General features: G+C 34.3%; 3 protein-coding genes across 14 annotated transcripts in view; all 3 read right to left on the bottom strand.

The window, feature by feature from the left end:
• The window catches only part of LOC113493972 (period circadian protein), a 31,611-nt gene extending 28,454 nt beyond the window's left edge, over positions 1-3,157 (bottom strand). For all 12 annotated transcript variants that reach the window (XM_026872034.1, XM_026872040.1, XM_026872044.1 and 9 more), the window contains exons 1-2: positions 2,884-3,157; positions 1,495-1,602 (exon numbers count right to left, since the gene is read on the bottom strand). In XM_026872034.1, the coding sequence (XP_026727835.1) occupies positions 1,495-1,583 (89 nt within the window). In that variant the 5' untranslated portion in view covers positions 1,584-1,602; positions 2,884-3,157. The remainder of the gene's footprint in view (positions 1-1,494; positions 1,603-2,883) is intronic.
• Positions 3,158-6,222: 3,065 nt separating this feature from the next.
• On the bottom strand, positions 6,223-10,426 carry LOC113493971 (coatomer subunit gamma-like). Its single transcript, XM_026872033.1, has 2 exons — positions 9,763-10,426; positions 6,223-8,771 (listed from the first exon to the last, which is right to left on the bottom strand). The coding sequence occupies exons 1-2, from the start codon at positions 10,297-10,299 to the stop codon at positions 6,723-6,725; spliced, it is 2,586 nt and encodes an 861-aa protein (XP_026727834.1). The 5' UTR covers positions 10,300-10,426; the 3' UTR covers positions 6,223-6,722.
• A 3,707-nt stretch (positions 10,427-14,133) lies between these two features.
• The window catches only part of LOC113493970, a 112,170-nt gene continuing 107,934 nt past the window's right edge, over positions 14,134-18,369 (bottom strand). The window contains exons 9-17 of the mRNA XM_026872032.1: positions 18,136-18,328; positions 17,787-17,915; positions 17,437-17,668; positions 17,166-17,342; positions 16,852-17,060; positions 16,489-16,601; positions 16,245-16,331; positions 15,947-16,111; positions 14,134-15,817 (exon numbers count right to left, since the gene is read on the bottom strand). Coding sequence (XP_026727833.1) covers positions 15,959-16,111; positions 16,245-16,331; positions 16,489-16,601; positions 16,852-17,060; positions 17,166-17,342; positions 17,437-17,668; positions 17,787-17,915; positions 18,136-18,328 — 1,293 coding nt within the window. The 3' untranslated portion in view covers positions 14,134-15,817; positions 15,947-15,958. The remainder of the gene's footprint in view (positions 15,818-15,946; positions 16,112-16,244; positions 16,332-16,488; positions 16,602-16,851; positions 17,061-17,165; positions 17,343-17,436; positions 17,669-17,786; positions 17,916-18,135; positions 18,329-18,369) is intronic.

The following is an 18,369-nucleotide window of genomic DNA, read 5'->3' as shown; positions in this document are numbered from 1 at the left end:
ACTTGAGTACCTGAGCGACCTGAGTCAACGCTAGCTCGGTGAAGAAATTTATTTTATAAAAAATACTTAAACATTCAATTAGCTACGACGCAACGCGAACAACAACAACAAATTTTATGTCACGTGTGTGACGATTCTCGTCATATAATTGTACATGTGAGGTATCCTATCTTGTAGAACTGTTTTAACGATCTGGAGGGTTCTGTTTAGTTTCGACTGTATTTCTATTTTGACGATTTTCTTAGATGTTTTACTAGTTAGTGATATATTTATCGCTTTGCCATTACGTTATAGCTGTAGGAATTCGTCATAAATAACATTGGTCTATAGGTGTAAGACCTAAAATACTAACAATTAAATTCATGCCACACGAAAAATAAATACGTCTATTTTTGAAAGAAAGGTATACCATAATAAAAAAATGGAAACATTTAAAAATCTATTTTATATCATTTAATAAGCACATGAGAGCAAAATGATACCAATAAAGTCTGTTAAATCCGTCTTTCTATCGAAAAGAATTGGCTTATCAATTGGCTGAACGAATTTGCTCTAAGAACACTCGCGATTAATATTTTCGTTCAATCAATTTGGCGGCTACGACGCTACAGATACCGGCACGTGTTAAATAAATAAACCCCTCTGTTTACATTGAGGATTAGAAACTCATTAATAAAAAAGATAAACGTCAAAATAGTCCTCCACGAGCACTAAATAGCTGATAACACAATTTGGTTTTAATTTATGTACTTAATTGCATTCTATTACAACTTGTTATTGTTGCATCGTTAAAACACATAAGTAATTCACCTGTAAACCTTAATCGCAGGTTCTTATCACAAAAATGCGAAATCACTGACCTAAACGACCGCGCTTGTATTCTCAACCTTGTGTAAGGGAGTAGTGATTGCACTTTACACGGCGCGTGCATACAAGGACAGATGCGTCGTAAACTATATAGGAACAGTTTTGACAACTCGCTCGTTATCGATTAGGTACTCTCAGTGACGCGCGTGCCAGCGGATGTACTTCCGTATTCGCAAAGAAGATACATTTTTTAAATATTTCGTATCCTACGGCGATTCAGGTACATAAACCTTATTATGTGTCGCTGTTACCCTATATTTTCTTCTAACCTATCCCCTTGTACCAGTAGATTTTCTTATCATTTTCAACCTGAAACCTGCAGTTATTATTTATAATAATTGATGTTTAATGTTTTCTGCTTTACTAAATGCCTATTACTTCATTGTAAGAGCTTTTATTTAAATGTTGTGTACAAATCGGCGTGCGCTGTTTGACGTTATAAGAAGTGTTTACAGAAATTTTACAAATTTTGACTAGGATTTTAGGATAACAGAACTAATATGATTACATGTGCTTCCAAGGTGAGAAAATTAAGTGTCTCTGAACCAACTGTTCCATATGAAAAATGTACAATACAGTTGCAATAGAAATCAGGTCAGTTGTTAAGGTTATGATATTGAAACTCACCTCCTCCGCGATTGACTGTTGCTGCAGCTGTTTGAATAGGCAGAATCTGATATCTTCGCATTGTTCTCTGAATCGTCTAAGTGGTCCATGTTGCATTTATGTTTAATTCTGGCAAATGATAAAAATATATTGGTATCATGCTACAGTTTATCGCAAAGCATACAACTAGATTTCTGCATAAAAATTGCTGAGGCATTATTTGTCTCCCACATATTTTTGCAATACTTTCGCTTAAGGCACAAACATAGAATTTCTAGAAATTATAATGGGTAGCATAAGCAAATAATTGGGGAATTTACATTGAACCAGCTAATTTAACTGTTTAGGACAGCCAACCTGCTGTGTTTTAGTAATTTCCTGTTGAATCACAAAGTAAATAAACTTGATTTTCATAATCTGAAGACATGAAACTCTTATTTGAGGTGTCAAGCAAGCGCAACAAAGTTTCTATTACCAATAATTAATGGGATATTGAAGTTACTAATGAATATAGTCAGATAGATAATTATTTATGAAAACTGGTATCTTAATGTTCTCTGAAGCAACTTAAGCATTTTAATGCTGTAATTAAACACTTTTTAATGAATTTACTTCTAATGGAGAGTAAAGAGAGTAGTTTTAATATTGAAATCTCTTTTTATCAGATAATAAATAAATACTAGTTATTCAGCGTATTTAGAAAATTATTAGTGGCAATAGAATTATTTTGTTTCCGTTGACATGTCTTATTAGAATTTTACTTGCAAATTGCTGTTAGTGAAAGGATTTAAAGGCTTATATTTGTTTTTAAAAGAAAAGGAGGTATTTATATGGAGGTACCTATAACAAAACATACAAATTAGTTTTACTTAAATCTTACTTTTGAACTTAGCATGACTTTAATAACGCTCAGCATTAATGAAGCATAATAAAAAGACAGCTGTCTGAACTTCACATATCTTAAAGTTATCACACTTAAAGTCAAGTCAACAACATCCACATGCCAACACTATGTTAATTAGGTCACACTGTAATTAGCAAACAAACCAAAACAATGTGTTCTATATTATTTTAAAAACAGAACCTGATTATAACAATACTTAGAGTAATTAAAACAAAAGAGTGTTGCATGCTAGTAATATTAAAACTTGCCAGTATAAATTCTAGTTGGAAAGAGTTTGACTAGCAATTTTATTATGATTAAAAAAAGTTGGTTCTGTTTAGAAATTTGCTGTTATAAATAAGAAAAGTCTTTTTTTAGGTTATATAAATATTATGTGAGAACAGTATGTTAATGAAACAAAGCCGAAGCCTGCCGAAGTATGTGTAGTATTTATATAAGTATCATAATAATTATTAACAATAACCTTGAAAAATAAAAACAATCAATCATAAGGTAAAATTACTTACATATACTTTCACAAGCTCAAAAAGTCCACGGTAAACTTTTTAAAACATATAAGTCAAGGCAATATCCAAAAATATAAAGTTTATTTTCACCACGTATTAATTATTACCTACAGTAAAATCACAACGCACTTTTACAAATTTGTCTTCATTATCAATATTATATACCAATAACTTTTAAAGTAAAATCTGATCGTTACGTTTTAACGTAAGTTTATTGCTCAGTCCTCACTTCACTTGTCGACATCGTTTGGCTATGAATGTGAGTAGTTGAAGTTTGAGTACCTTCACTAGTGATGTCCATTCAAAACACTATCGTTACACAATGTCTTTTATTTAAACTGATCGAGTAAATTAGAAAGTTTTCCGTCCAAATTCAAAACAAATAAAAACAGTACCTAATGGAATCCACACAAGTAAATATTTTCTTTATTTCTTTCCTGCCTTCAAGAAAAGGTATTCAACATTTTTTTGAGAAGACATATAAAGTACACAACGCAGCATAACAATGCTGTCAAACTTTGTTATTTTTTATATTATTTCTCCACGAGCAGTATACCATTCGAGTACACTACGTTAAGTGCGAAACGTAAGATGTGGGCTAAACGGGAATCATACAAGTTTCTTTTGTCAAACCAGTACTGCGATAAGTGCTTAAAAACATAAAATAGGACAAGTCGACAGTTGAGTATACAGAGTGAAAATAACTTCTTGGTTTGTAGTATCTAACAACCTTTTTTAACTAAGATTTTGCACAATTATTTATTAAGCTATTTGTATACAGTTTCATAAGGGCTCTTAAATTTTTAAGAATCTTATAGTCATTGAAGATAAGCTTCTCTTTCTTATACTGAGTTGTTTGTTTGGAAAGTTCTACTAAGTTTGTAGTTTAATTTTCTGGATTGAATATTTGTGTAAATCAGATATCATTTTATTTAAATAAATAGACAACAAATAGTTTTGGGTTTTGCTTCATTGTTTGAGATATTTAAATACAAATATAAAACTATGCTATTGGATTTAAAACAAACAGCACTTCATATATTTTCTAATTAACGGATACTGGGACTGGTGACTACTGGGACTTTCAAAAAGTTCATTTTATTTATGGAATGACTTTGATCCAAAATAAAATTACACCCCAGTGCTAAATTTACCGCAAATTCTTCCTCTACCCTAAACTACTCAGTGGTGAGGTAGATCATCGAATTTTCACTTGAGATTAATTTAATGAGAATTAATGAGAAACATAATAGCTTATATACTAAGCGTCCGTATTTTACATAAATACATACGTGTCTAAATCTATCGTATATTCGGTCCTTTATTTTAAAGATTAGCGAATCCTGCAAACATTTAATACTCCTGTGTTGTAAAATGCATTTCAACAGAGCTTGCAAAATTGAAATCTTAGTTTATCTTATTTTGTTGTATGTACATCATAGTGAAATCTATTCTTATATGTAAAAAACACATTTTGAATTCTTAGAAATACTACCTGAAACATAATTCCATAAAATATTTTTTTCGGGCTCCAATAGCAAATATAACTATTTATTTAACATTACCTACGTATACACAACAACTTTATTAATACTGGCAGAAAATAATTATTTGGAAATACCATTAAATATTTTTATCGATATTATGTTTTATCAGTAAATAAATGAATGAACATCACTAACGTTCACGCACAGAAACACGTGAATGGTCTTCGATAGAGTGGGATAGGCGTTCTCCTTCTCGGATTATTCCTAACCGCACGTGGCTAGTGAGCGAGATAGCAATATTTAAGAACTTATCTGACTAGGCAGTCGCGTGGCCGTGACGCACTTTGCATTTACTACTTATATTATTATGGCCAGACGTACTTTTCCCTTGTAAATAATTGGAAAAAAATACGAATTTAGCGTTCGATAAAATTATAATTGTACAGATAATATTGTTTATTAAAATAACGCGCGTCCCTTCCTTTTACAAGTAAAAATAATAACTTACAGTTATTCGCGACCGCCTAATATGCAAAAGGTCAATCGCAAAGCCTAGCATTAGGTTCATTGACCTAGTCTACGAATTAATCTTAGTTTTTTTTCCTTTTAAAACTAGAGGGATTTTTAAACTAATTTTAACAAAAAGTAGTCACAAGGAATCTTTAGTAGGTACCTAAGTACTAAGAAATAATTTTACAGAATTTATGTGTATTGTATGTCATCAATCAATAACAACTTCTTGGGTCCAACTCGAGCTGTTACTCTATACATTATCTTGCAAGCAACGGTTTCCGTGCAGCTCTTTATATAAATTTACCTTTGCTTGGTCACCGATCCCTCATATAGTGTTTACCATTGTTGAGAAATCGATAGTGCTCAGGTACATGTACCTACCTACTACTGTAATGGAACATAAAATAAAGGCGCCATTTAACCTATTCTTACGTAACCTCTGAATACGAACATAGCTGTAGTAGTACCTACCTATATTACCTGACGGACGTAGAATTATCTGTCTTAGGGACTTAAAGAAAAAATCATCAGTAATCAACATTTAATTTGTCTGTTTTTCGGAGTGTTACAATTACGGCCACAAATTCAGGTCATTCAATATACTTATGAGTGTTATATACATTTATAAGTGAACATATTTCGAATTCGAATAACGTGTGCACTCATGCAGAGCGTTAAAAACAAATAAAATCAAACACTCTTGTTTGCCATAATAATATACCTAGAGTTCTTTGACCGTGAGTCATGCGCAGTAGCAAGGGGCAAATAGTGGAATGCCACGACGATAATGCATGATCATTACTTAGGATTTTAGCGAACTGTAAACCAAACGAAACCGGCCGGTTCAGCATCTACGATTTAAACTGGGGTTTTATATTGTTTTAAAGAAGGGCACTCATACTTCTCAGTTCACAACTATACATTTTAATTGACGTGTACTTGTAAAGCGTATCGTGTATAATATACAGGTCAATATATCTTGCCTTGTAGTTACCTTGCATCGTTTTATGCAGATTGCTGAGAAGGGCAATGACTAGATTTAAGTATGCACTACGCTAGATGTGGGTTTGACTTTAGAATCAGGAGGATAACTAAAGCATAACCTAAAACAAAAGAAATCGAATTATGTTGCATTGACTGCAAGTACAAACGAGGATACCTACAAATTTATTATATACTAAGAATGTAGTGTTGTCTCGTAAAATGACACTTGGCATCTGAAAAGCGTATATTTATAATGTTTCTTATCTCGTGTTTACTTTGTTAAACTATTCTGTTAAATAGGTCAAATCTTAGTCTAGTAGTAGTTAGTAGAAGGATATAAAAGTAACACTTCACATATGGTTAAAAGGCCTTTATTGAGAAAAATCATTAATTACAAATTGTTGTATGTAGTATGAAGTAGAATAGTAATAAGATGTTTAAAACGTCATCAGTAAATCTTAGTATATTGTAAATGTATATAATAGTATGTTTTCAATGACAATTCTTCAATTATAATCATGCCAAGGTAGGTTGTCCATTTCGATCAGAAGTCAGAACATTACTACAGTCTACCTTATAGAAATACAGACTTCACGATTACAATCAGTTTAATATATATTAATATGTAATTACTAAGATATAGGAATGTGTAAAATTTTACAAAATTTCCTTTAAAATTCGATATTTATGCATTACATATAGATATAGTGAAATGTATTTTAAATTTCAAATGTACGACATTGTTAGGTAGGACCCACTATGATATTAAATGTATCATAATAATCTAGGTAATTTTATTCCCGAAGGAGAAAATATAAGTAATTCAAAAATGTAAAATGATTGTTCCAAAGTGAATTAACCAACAGCGGCTAACAACAAAGTGGCAATGTCCTCGCGTGGTGAACGTGCCACTAGTTGCATAGTGACAGCTCCCCCAGCAACCACCAGCCTGGCTCTTACGAGCACTGGTGTGCCCGCGCGCCATATTCCTCCACCGCGGATCTCTTTCACTGCGTCGCCAGTAATGGCTGCCTTTGGTAGTCCCAAGTGCTCACACACTGCTTTGGCAGCCTCGCCGACGTCAGTTTGTGATAATCCAAATGTATCGCACGCTTCTGGCGCAGCGGCAGCTCTCTCCCAAGATGCTTCCCAATCATCAGTAGCAGCGCGTGTGCGAAATTGTTCAGCACAACTAACTTCTATCTCTTCCAACGGATATGTATCCGCATAACCCTCACCAGTATCCGGCAGACCTGTAGTGGGGTCGCAGTCGCGTACAACAAATTCGAGTGTGGCTCCGAATGTTCCCAACGTTTCGATCGGATTTTCAGGGAATTCCAAAAGGCAAAATACACTACCTTGTTTATCATAGGGCAGTTGCTCACAAGCAACTTCAGCCAGCACCTTGTAACCGGGAGCAGCTTCCAAACGTATATGAACTTTTTCAAGAAGCTGGTCGCTTAACGTATTAACGCACTCAAACTGGAAAATCAAATGACGTGCGAAAATATGTTTAACGCATTGAACGCGATATTCGGTTTCTGGTTCAGTCAAATCAACAGCATCACAGGTTTTGAATATTGGTCCCAATTTCTCAATACCTGGAATAACTTTCAACTGGTCGGCGTATTGCTCTTCGCGAGACACGGTCGGTGCCCGTGTTTCGATTTCCACAGGAGTTTCCTTAGTTTCTTGTGTATCTTCTTCAAGAGTGGGAACAGTAGCAATGTTGAAGGGTTCGGTGTTTCCAGAATTTATGTGGTGGTACAGTGCCCTCTCTAAAAGTACCGGGTTAGGTATAGGCACATTAATTATATAATCATTGATGAGTTGTCCATCTCCAGAATCTAGAATTGCACTATAATATATAGCACGATCGCGAACTTCGTCGTCATCATCTAGTTGACATCTAGCCAATAAAACTCTAATATTTGGCAGCAGTTCAGAGCGTGCTGCACCAAAACGAGCAACAGCAGAAACGGCAGCAGCACGAACTGGACCTGACTCCAAAATAACTCGATTGTAAATGTATCGTATATAACGAGATGGCTGACGAGCCTTTGGTCCTTCACGACCTAAAATATGTAAAATGCGTACAGCTAGAGAGGCGTGTTCGCAGTCTTCAATAAATTCACAAAGGTGTGCTAGGCCTGTTTCTTTGGCGTCTGGGTTTTCTTCCACGAGTGCAATGATAGCATCAGCAATTGCAGTTTTGTATTGAAGTCCTCCTTCATCGCGGAGCATACCAGCCAGGAATGAGGCAAGAGATTGGTGTTTTCTCGGGTACTTAGAACAAAGACGTCTAATGGCTCGTACAACGACGATTTTGAATTCATCAGATATTTCAGACATAAAGCTTGAAATCTGTTTCATTAGACGATCAATGGAGCTTTCTGCTCCAGTTGCTAGCAGAGTAGTTACAGCTAATGTCGCAACTGAACGATTAGGATCAGAGATAAGATTTTCCAAATCAACAGTGCAAGCAGCTACGGCGTTAGGGTGTTTAGTGGTGAGTTTTGCCAATGTGCGAGCACCCGCTAAGCGTAGTGTAGCTTTAGATGAGCCACAGAATATTTGAAGGACCGAAACAGCTTGGGCAAGATCTCGGGCAGATTTTCTTAAGTTGACAATTGCATGTGCAGCTTCATAAACCACGATCTCAGATTTATGGCGCAAGCAAGATTCAATGAACTCCATGTAAGGTTCTGAAGCATCGCTTTGGTCCTCTTCAGCCAACTTGGCTGCGTGACGTATCAGCAAGCAGAGTGCGAATGGTGATCGTAGAGGCGTCCTTGCCAGTTTTGTGACCAGCTTCACTGTAGAAAGGCGATCGTTGCGTCGGGCTCCAGCTACCACAGCCAAAGCATGGTATGAAACCATTGCATTGTCCGATGTTATAACACCCTGGAATTGAGAAAATAATTTTTTGTTAAAATTATTCACAATATTTTTAATTTTTGAATAATATTTATAGATGTTTAACGCTCAGCTTGAACATGGTTGAGACACAAAAAAATACTAAAATTATGTCAATCAGCAGAAGAAAAAAACATTAAATTATGAACGATGTTAACAGCACAATTCAGTCAGTTACAGATTAACTCTATGACTGCTACATAATAATTGCAAAAGCATACTTCTACTTCATGGTGCTAAGCATTAAAGCTGTTTAAGTACATTAGCCACAGTACTTGCTGATCATAATTGTGATGCAAAAGTTTTATGTGTGCAAAGTCATTTAGTTGAACAATTCGCAGTGCATTAATTATTTAAACTCTTTCATGGTTATTGCAAGTAGTACAATATAACAATGCAATGCAATGTAAGACAAATTGAATGTTTCAATGAAATCACATCTAAACCACACAGCACAAATAAATTCGCATTTATTGATTTGAGAGTTAATTGAGACAGGTTCACAGTAACATGTTCGCAATGACAAAAACGAAAAAGCATATTTTATTAAGATCTCTCAGCAGCTAAGTGGTAATCATTCTATATTAAGAAAGTTACAGTGCATACATTAAAAAAAAAATTGCTTAGGCATTTGCAAATAGGCAAAGATTAAGAGTCACCCATAGGAAAATAAAATTACAACAACAATTATCATAAACAAATGTATTATAACATGTTATAACCTACAATGCAGCATCTCTATGTCAAAACTTTCATTTAGGTATTTTATGTCAAGATGGTAGAAACAGATGCTTATCTAAAGTCTGCAGCAAAAGAGGTTAAGCAAACATAGAAATAAGATAATTTTGAGCTATAATGTTAAATCAATATAGAGAACATCAGGACCGAGTTTCTATAGTATCATAAAGTTATTGTCAACAGCTTTATAAGTTCAACACTATTTCATATAAACTCTAGTAAGAAATTGAATGTTAATTACCTGAGCTTCCATCACCCAGCGGCGAACAAGGTCAGGCACACTAGCTGACAGGTGGAGAGCAGACACAAGTGCTGCCGAGCTCACGGCAGGGTTTTTGTCCACTATTGCCTGCTTCATGTACCGTTCAATAGCTTGCAGCATAGTGCTGTCAGTTATTGTGCATAGTGCTCGAATAGCCGCAGCCCTGTACAGGTCTTCCTTGCCTGTCATGTCCTTGGTGAGGGAAGATGTCACAATTATCACATCTTGCGCCATTGAACTCAGTTCTTTGATACTCAGATACACCAGCCGGCGTAGCACTACATCTTTCGATTGAAATAGCTTTGTCGTAGCAAAAAATATGTCAGTTGCTTCCTGAGTAGTCAACTTTTCCCCTTGGTTCAGTAAATACAGAATTTTCGTAAGAATATGTATACATTTTTTGGGATTCACTGGCGTCGAGTTAAAGTATCTTGCTTCTTGCAAGAGAGTTGTTTTATCCAGATTTTGGAAACTGTTTCCGCTATCTTCGTCTTCTTTCTTGTCTCGGCGACTCATTTTGAATTAGTTAAAATTCTGTTTTGTTTAGTAGTCAACAAGTACCTTACAATATTATATTCCAACAGTACAAATGTTGAGTATGGTGGACAACAGACGACACGTCAATCGCAATGTGACATATGTGTGCTCAGTATTGCCATTTAAAAAATATGATTAGGTTATGACGTTTTAAAATCGGGAACTTAGTATTTTTGACTACGCTAGCACGAAACAACACATCTGCTTTGTTGTTTTAATCCAAGTTTTTAACAAATGGTTTAAGCAAGTTACGTTAGTGTTAATACTGTGCATAGAGAAACTATTCATTGTGTAATTTAAGTTTGTTCTAAAATAAAGTGTTTGTTAGAAAAAAAAAATTGAATATTAAATACATTTTAGTTATAAATTAGTTAAGACTCCATTTCAAGTAATTTTTTTTGTAATATTTTTTGTGAATTTTCGAAACACGAGCTATTACGCCTGCATAAAGATGTGAGGATTTATAAAAATATGTTCAGAAGCTACAAATTATTTGAATATATTTATATTCTCGAGTTACAATGAATTAAAGCGCTGAAAGTTTTATTAATAATAAAATTATATATATATATTTGAATATAATATACTTAATGTGTTCTTGGGGGTATCGTTAGATCAAACTATTTTCATTTATACTGTTTTTGGCTACTTAATTTGTGTTGTGTCGAAAATAAAAACCAATAACCATAGACTAATAATTGGTTTTTAACAGACAGAATGGCAAGTGGTTTGGCGGTAAAAATTCAAATGTTTAATGTTGAACGTCATTCACATTTGAGTTAATATTAAAAACAGTTTCAATAATGATAAATAAAACACGTTTTAGTAATTGTGATCGTGTATAGTTATTTTAAAGTTTAAGTAGTGAAATGCCCTGTCGATTCCTATTGTGTTCGTGGTCGTCACCACAACCACAAACTAATTTTGAAGAGGAACGGGTAAATAATAAAATGTAAACCTTTTTGATATTTTATTTGTTTACCGATCTACAAATACATTTGTACATGGGTATTTTGAAACATATTGTGGCGAATTTTTTGCCCTAACACTCATTATACATCTCAATTTATATTAAAACTACGTTTTTCATAATAGCGTCTAAAGAAAAGAAGGTGTTACATTATTCGTATCTTACTCTGGTATTAAATACCTAGGTTTTAAATTGAAATAAATTCTTTATTTATACATAATAACAATAATAAATAAGTAACAATTTTTAGAATCCGCATGCACTCAATAAACATATCAGAAATACCTAATAAAAATACATTGCTAATAAAACGATACAAAATTAAAATGGCTGCGTTCCATCTTAATAATATGTAAGTATGATAGATTTTCAATTTACCTACCAGTACTCTCTATCGCAAAATAAATAATATTAATCTTTATAAATTATGGTTTACATTAAAATTTTCACAATACAATTAAACGATTTGCTACAAATTGATGGCAAAATATTGATAGAAAAGGGCTAGTGAGCCTCGAAGAGAATAGGTACTTATGTACTATATTTTATGACATCTACGAATATCGATGTAGGTATTAAAATACTTACTTAATATTTAATTTACCAGCTAATGATCATTTGTAACATTTTTTGTGGTCGTTAAAAACCTTTTTAATCACAATTATGAATCTATATACATACATTATATGTATATAGTTGGGTATATTTAAATTTCTCAACATAGTCTCATCGCAATGTTAAATGTAGAAATTGTAAATGAAGAGTTATTTTTTTACGATTTAAATGAGTTCCATAGTTATATCTAAAATAAAATACATAGCCAATTTACATAAAATTTGTGATAAATCATTTAAATTTGGAAAATACGTCAGTCTATTTCAAGGTCCCAGACTTGCAATGAGATTAAATTACTTTACGATTTTTGGGATTTTGTGCTCTCTATACCTAAAATGTTTGTAACCGCTGTTATGACGCTAAGAAAGAAGGCGATCTTTCTAGTTGTTAACTAAGTACCTTGTAGGTATACATCAACCTACTCGTCTTGATACTTTTTGAAAGTGACATTTTTGAATGGATTTCGTCCATCTAAAATTTTTAACGGCAGTAGTAACGTTTCACATCACCATAGCTTCATGTTTAAGGTAAAAACTTTTTCCCCAAACTCTCTGGTAGGTATGTCTGCACATGGAAGAAATATATTTAAGAGTTCCTTACATTACAGGCAGAGAAAGATAAAATAAACCCCTTACATACCTACCTAATGTAATGACTACTCACAACATCCTTTTAGTTCTTATGTGTTAGTACTTACAAATTTTGCTCACTACTCAACACTAAAATACATAAATGGCGACTATACAATTTTGAAAATAATACTTCGCATTGAGGCCACTTACACGGTTATAACAATTAGCATTCCATATCAAAAGACTGCTTAACATGGAAAGGTATAAGGAGATTTTATAATATATGCCTAAAATTTAAAAATAATTAAACTAATTGGTCGCAAATTTGACTAGCTCGGCGAAAAGTAAGCGGTTTGTCTTTACTAAACGCTCTGGATAACATTAAAATATATATTATTTACAATGTAGCATTGTATGATATTTTTAAAGTTACACAATAAATAATCTGCCAAGCAGAAAAACAATTATATCACAAGGCAAAACATAACGATATAATCTAAACAGACATTTGTAAAACCATTAACGTAAAATGCAATTAAACTACATTTTACGGTCATATCATGGCAATTATCAGAAAGGCGTATTTAATCATCAATCTTGTAATAAATTTGTGATCGACATAATGTGGCAAGATAGAAACATCCTTTCATCTGCGTATCTGTATGGGACTTTATATCCATGTAGCTTTATTAAATACAACATTTAAGTGAAACCATCAAGGATACTTAGCTGTTAATGAACTTAATTTCTATATCATAATAGATACCTATTAGGACATTTAAACTGGAACGTCTTATATTCTACTCTAGGGATTTGGCTTCGAATTTTACTTATTCAGTTATTTACATAGCTTAATTTTACAAAATGTTACTCCAATTAACCGGCAACATGAATTAGCTACATTTTTAACACGAAAATGTATTCCTAGTACTTTTTACAAAATCATCTTTTCAAATACCACGATTCTTTCAATAGAAGACTATCTAATTTGTCAATTAGTGAAAGAATTTATTTCGTTATCAACTTTTCTATGCCCCAAATTATAGTATAATTACCGTACAACTTCCTGGTCTTGAATATCAGGCCATACTTGTGAGAGATAATTTTCAAGGGGCACTGTCTCTCATACCGATTCGACCCTTGATGACCGCGATACCAATTACTTTAGCTTGGAATTCTTTAAATCGATGTTACTTTTTCGAGATATCTGAATTGTAACAGAGCCTTGATCAATAAACTAGTCGAGGTAACATGCCCAAATATACACTATTATCATAAATTTCAATATCTCTACGCTTACAGAGATGACACTAAATTGGTGTACGTTTATTAGCATGATACCAGTGCCGATGTCTCAAAAATATTTTCTATCTTTTAACAGAACAAGCTTGAACTTTGGTCTCCCTTTTGGTCTAGCAGTTGTGCGACATTGCTTCGATTTCTATTGTAATTATAAATGAAAATTATGCCGAAATTACTCTTATATAATAATAATAATAATAACTACATGATTTAGAAATACGAAAGTCTACCTCATTATTAAAAATAATATCTTACGAGTCAGTAACCAATAAGCAAAAGCAATCTTATAGGTACGAGAACGTATTCTTTATTGTCCTAAAATGTACTGAATAACTTTATTGGTATAATAACAATTACAATAGAGGTGTCCGTTTGTTCAGTAAGCAGTTGCAGTTGGGCAGATAATCTTTAGTTCCTTATAGCGTAGTAATCGTTGGTGGCATATACCTACCTATGTTAATTACTTATTTATATTTGTAGGCCGGCCAGGAAATTACAAACGTGCCAATTAACCAATTTCAATACTTTTGCTAAAGTCGCTAAATCGTTCATAATAATTTGGCACTCGTTATAAATAGGTAGTGGTAGCCATAGTATTTTTTTATTACTGTTTACTAAATCCAATGAGAACTCAGTTCTCTATTTCTTTAGAAGTCAGTAAACTTTTCACTATGTTAGTGTTCAAGTACGGCGGCTTTTTAATCAATAACAGATTTTATTCGTGTGGCTTTTAATATTTTTTGTCAATCCGGACTTATTGCCTACTTACAATTATTTAAATAATCTCGGGTAAAGAAATCCATGACAGAGGTCAATGAAGAGTAATCTGATAGTAAATGTATTGTTTGTAAATATATACCCGGTAGGCCCCAATAAGGCCAATTCACGAACAACATCAACAATGAGATCAAAGTTATTAGGTACCTATATTTTCAATATAAAATACGTCAAAATCTTGGTTCTCGTAAAATGGAACAAGTAGATATCGTATTTTCATCAAAACTACTGGTTATTGATAGACATTAAAATGACATTAATATTAGGTGTATTCACTAAGCACATAAATTAATTATTCTTATACTTAGAAAATATCTCAGGTATTTTAGCTATTTAATGAAATGATTCAACTTTTGAAATGCAAATTCCATTTAAAGGAAGTTTTACAATAATACTTTTGCTCTACTTAACATAACCAATTCTTCTAGGCCGTTTCATTTTACACATACATATACAATACAGACAAAGCTGTAATAATTAAAATTATTTAAGCAGTACAACATCCTCAGTTGCCAGGCATAAAAACAGTAAAACCTCAACATACGCGACGAAAATCTTAATATGAGTGGATTACAGGTTTACATTAATTCAACTGTTCTTGATCTAGTCAACGTATCTAAAATAATATAAAAACAAAAATAATTAATTCACTCACTAACTCTTTATACTTTTTAAACCAAACAGTCTAGATACAGTACTTAGACTAATAATAAGTAAAACAAATTTATGTATGAAAAGTTACGTCAGATGTCCTCATACACTTTGGCAAAATATTCTTTGGTATTGATCTAAGTCGAGACTGTTTTGAGGATTAAGCTAATTTTTGAAATGATTGGCAAGTAAGTATTACCAAAGATTAGGAATCCCTTGCCAATCAGACAAGCAAAATTTTACATATAAAAGCAAATAAGTTTGATTAAAGTAAAGTCCATTTATCTACAACGAAGACATAGATGTGATTTTGTTGTATTCGGTCCCAAAGTAACGATCCTGACTCCACAGAAAGCTTGTGACAATCATTTTTCATAAACATTTCCCTCTGTGCCAAATCGATGCCTACATAAAATACTTTTCTTGTAACACTTCAACAAGCAAAGCGGAGACAAAGACCAAATAGGGACCTTGCCATCGAATCTGCATTTGATAGGATTCGATTATAACTACAACTTTATTTCTGTTTCTTTGATGATTCTGCAGAATTCGCTGGCGGCGGCTGAACGCTAACATGGACCTTGCCGGTAGGGTCCACCACGATCCTCACCTGAAAATTTAAAGATTTTTATGTTAAAACCATTCCCCTTAAATCAATAGTACTGTTTTTGTCCTGGTTATCTGTCCATTTTTCTAAATAAGATTATACTTAAATTGAAATTTTGAACGAAATAGTTACCTAGTCCCCCCGTCAGACATTCATCGCGTAGTACACGGGGTTGGAGGGAGGTGCCATTGGGGATGTGGCCGACTGCGCGGAAACTCCCGACGGTGCACCCTCAGGGGCTCCCCTTGCTACTCTAGACGGAGAACCAGGAGCAGGCTGGTACATTGGAGCAGCAACCTGTAGATTGAATAACAAAAACACCTCGTACAAAAAAGCAACTTAACTTTGTCAAAGATATATTGTGTATAGATTAAACTTTTAGCTTTCTTATTTATTAAAGCTATCTCCATATTTTTTTAGCCGTGTTTACCTTTTCGGAGTAGCAAATCATTTGTTTTCCGCCTCCAGGCTGAGGCGCTGGGACAGGCCTGTATCTTGCGGGTGCTGGGCACAGCGTCTGAAAATGTACAAGTAGTTCATAAAAAAATTGTTACCTGTCTTTTATTTATTTTAATAAAATATCAAATTACTCTCCAAATAACTGTCATTTTAGCCACTATACACAATAGATTTCGTTGAACTGATTATTTGAGCAGATACTTGTGTGTCTTTACCTGTAGCTGGAGTGAATGTGTGTAATGTGCCCGTTGCGGTTGCACGGCTGTAGATTGCGGCGTGCTTGCCCCACTGCGCGTCTGCTGTTGATAGTATGTGTGCATACGGTTGTCTGTAAAGTTACATTTACATACAAGTTATTATCACATACAAATATTTCATTAGGATTCCTTTTGAGAAATGCTGAAATGAATGCTGAAGAGAAATACTTATTTTTCTTCTATCACTAGAATTTATATCGTGTGGACATGGCTGTTATTTTTTTAATTGTCCTACTCTCCAAGAAAACTTAGACTGTCCAACTAGGACAAGTATTTTTACATTAGACATTTTACATACATTAGTAGATTTTGAATACTCACAATCGTTAGTCTGCTGCCACTGTCCCGCTGTCCCATAGTCATGGTGTTGATAATGGTAATGGGTGCTGTATGGCACATACAGCAGCTGGTGGTGATTTCTGATCGGCGGAGGTGATTCAGGCCGCCGGCATCGTGGAGCAGCTCGGACTGGCGATGTCTGTTCTGAGCTCGTCTGAGAACTGTATAGCTCCTGGCTGCTATCCGAACATCTAGAATATACACATGCGTCATACAGTATAATAATTTCATTGTTTTTATTTTTCATTGGCTTAGAACCATACAAAATCCATAATATCCGAACGATTAAAACTCACCCGATGTTAGCATACAGAGAGCAGTTTCTGTACATGGTTTCTTGTTGCTGCCTCTGTTGTTGATAATGAGCATAGGACGCCATATTCTGCGCGTGAGCGTAGCAAGCATCGGAGTGCTGTTGTGGTACCGGTGTTCCTCCACACGGGCGCGATGACATATAGTCCGAAGACTTCGACCTGTTATAGGTTAAACGTTTTAGATTGGACTAGATGCCCTCCAATAATCGAGATTGTAAAGGGTTTTAAGTAAGGTATAATTAAGTCTTCTCACCAGTTCGAATTGGCACTGGCTCTGCTTTGCGGCCTAGAGTTGAGATTAGCTTCGGAGTAATACGGCCATGAGTAGTTTGAGTTTGTGCGCTGGCAAGCATGTGTTGGCATTTGTTGAGGAGTCGTGCCCGGTGATGGCTGTAACTCGTTTTGCATCTGTTGCAGTATTTCGTCAGATGCCCCTAGCTGTTGTTTTATTGCAATGCCTCGAACGGCAGGACGGCGATGAAAACCTAAGATCAAAATAAACTTTTAGGATCAGAACTAGAAACATTTTTTTACTTAGTAGGTATTATATCCATTTTATGTTCATTCGATGTAATATGCTATTAAAGAAATAGGTTTTAATACCGTAATCATCGTGTTCATCATCACTGCTAGCTGGTTGTGACTCCTGGCCATATCGCTGCCTTAGTCTCTCTGTTCTCGGGGCTGTGGCTCGGGCAAAAGCAGCCAATCCATCGTCACCTTCACCAGCTCCTGAAAATATTAAAATTGCGCAGATAGTACATAAACCTTAATTAATAGATTTTTTTATTTCAATAACAACTTCTGGTTGATTTATGTCACTTTAGGGATAGAATTATATGTGAAAGTGTGTTAGACCACATTAAGTGATAATAAAATTTGTCATAACAAGTCTTACTTCATTACCTAACTCTCAAAACCATTAGAACAAAAATAGCCAAGCGTGTTTTACCCGGGGTGCCAGCTACCACATCTGGTGCTGGTGCGTCATTATGTTCCTGCATATCCAGGTTGGTGGCAGATGACGCGGAAGATCTGTCTCCCGGAGGCAGGTAGTAGAAACCCTCATGATGAGCTGCGCTACCAACACACGCTGTCAGCGGGGCTAGAGTAGACAGGAACTGGCGGCGTGGTTCGGACTTTGGCTGAAAGATATTTTTGTTAATGAGTTAATATAGTGAAATAT

The sequence above is a fragment of the Trichoplusia ni genome, chromosome 5 (assembly GCF_003590095.1).
Source record: "Trichoplusia ni isolate ovarian cell line Hi5 chromosome 5, tn1, whole genome shotgun sequence".
Classification (NCBI taxonomy): domain Eukaryota; kingdom Metazoa; phylum Arthropoda; class Insecta; order Lepidoptera; family Noctuidae; genus Trichoplusia; species Trichoplusia ni.
The sequence above is the reverse complement of the archived record's forward strand: the minus strand, read 5'-3'. Positions and strand labels throughout refer to the sequence as shown.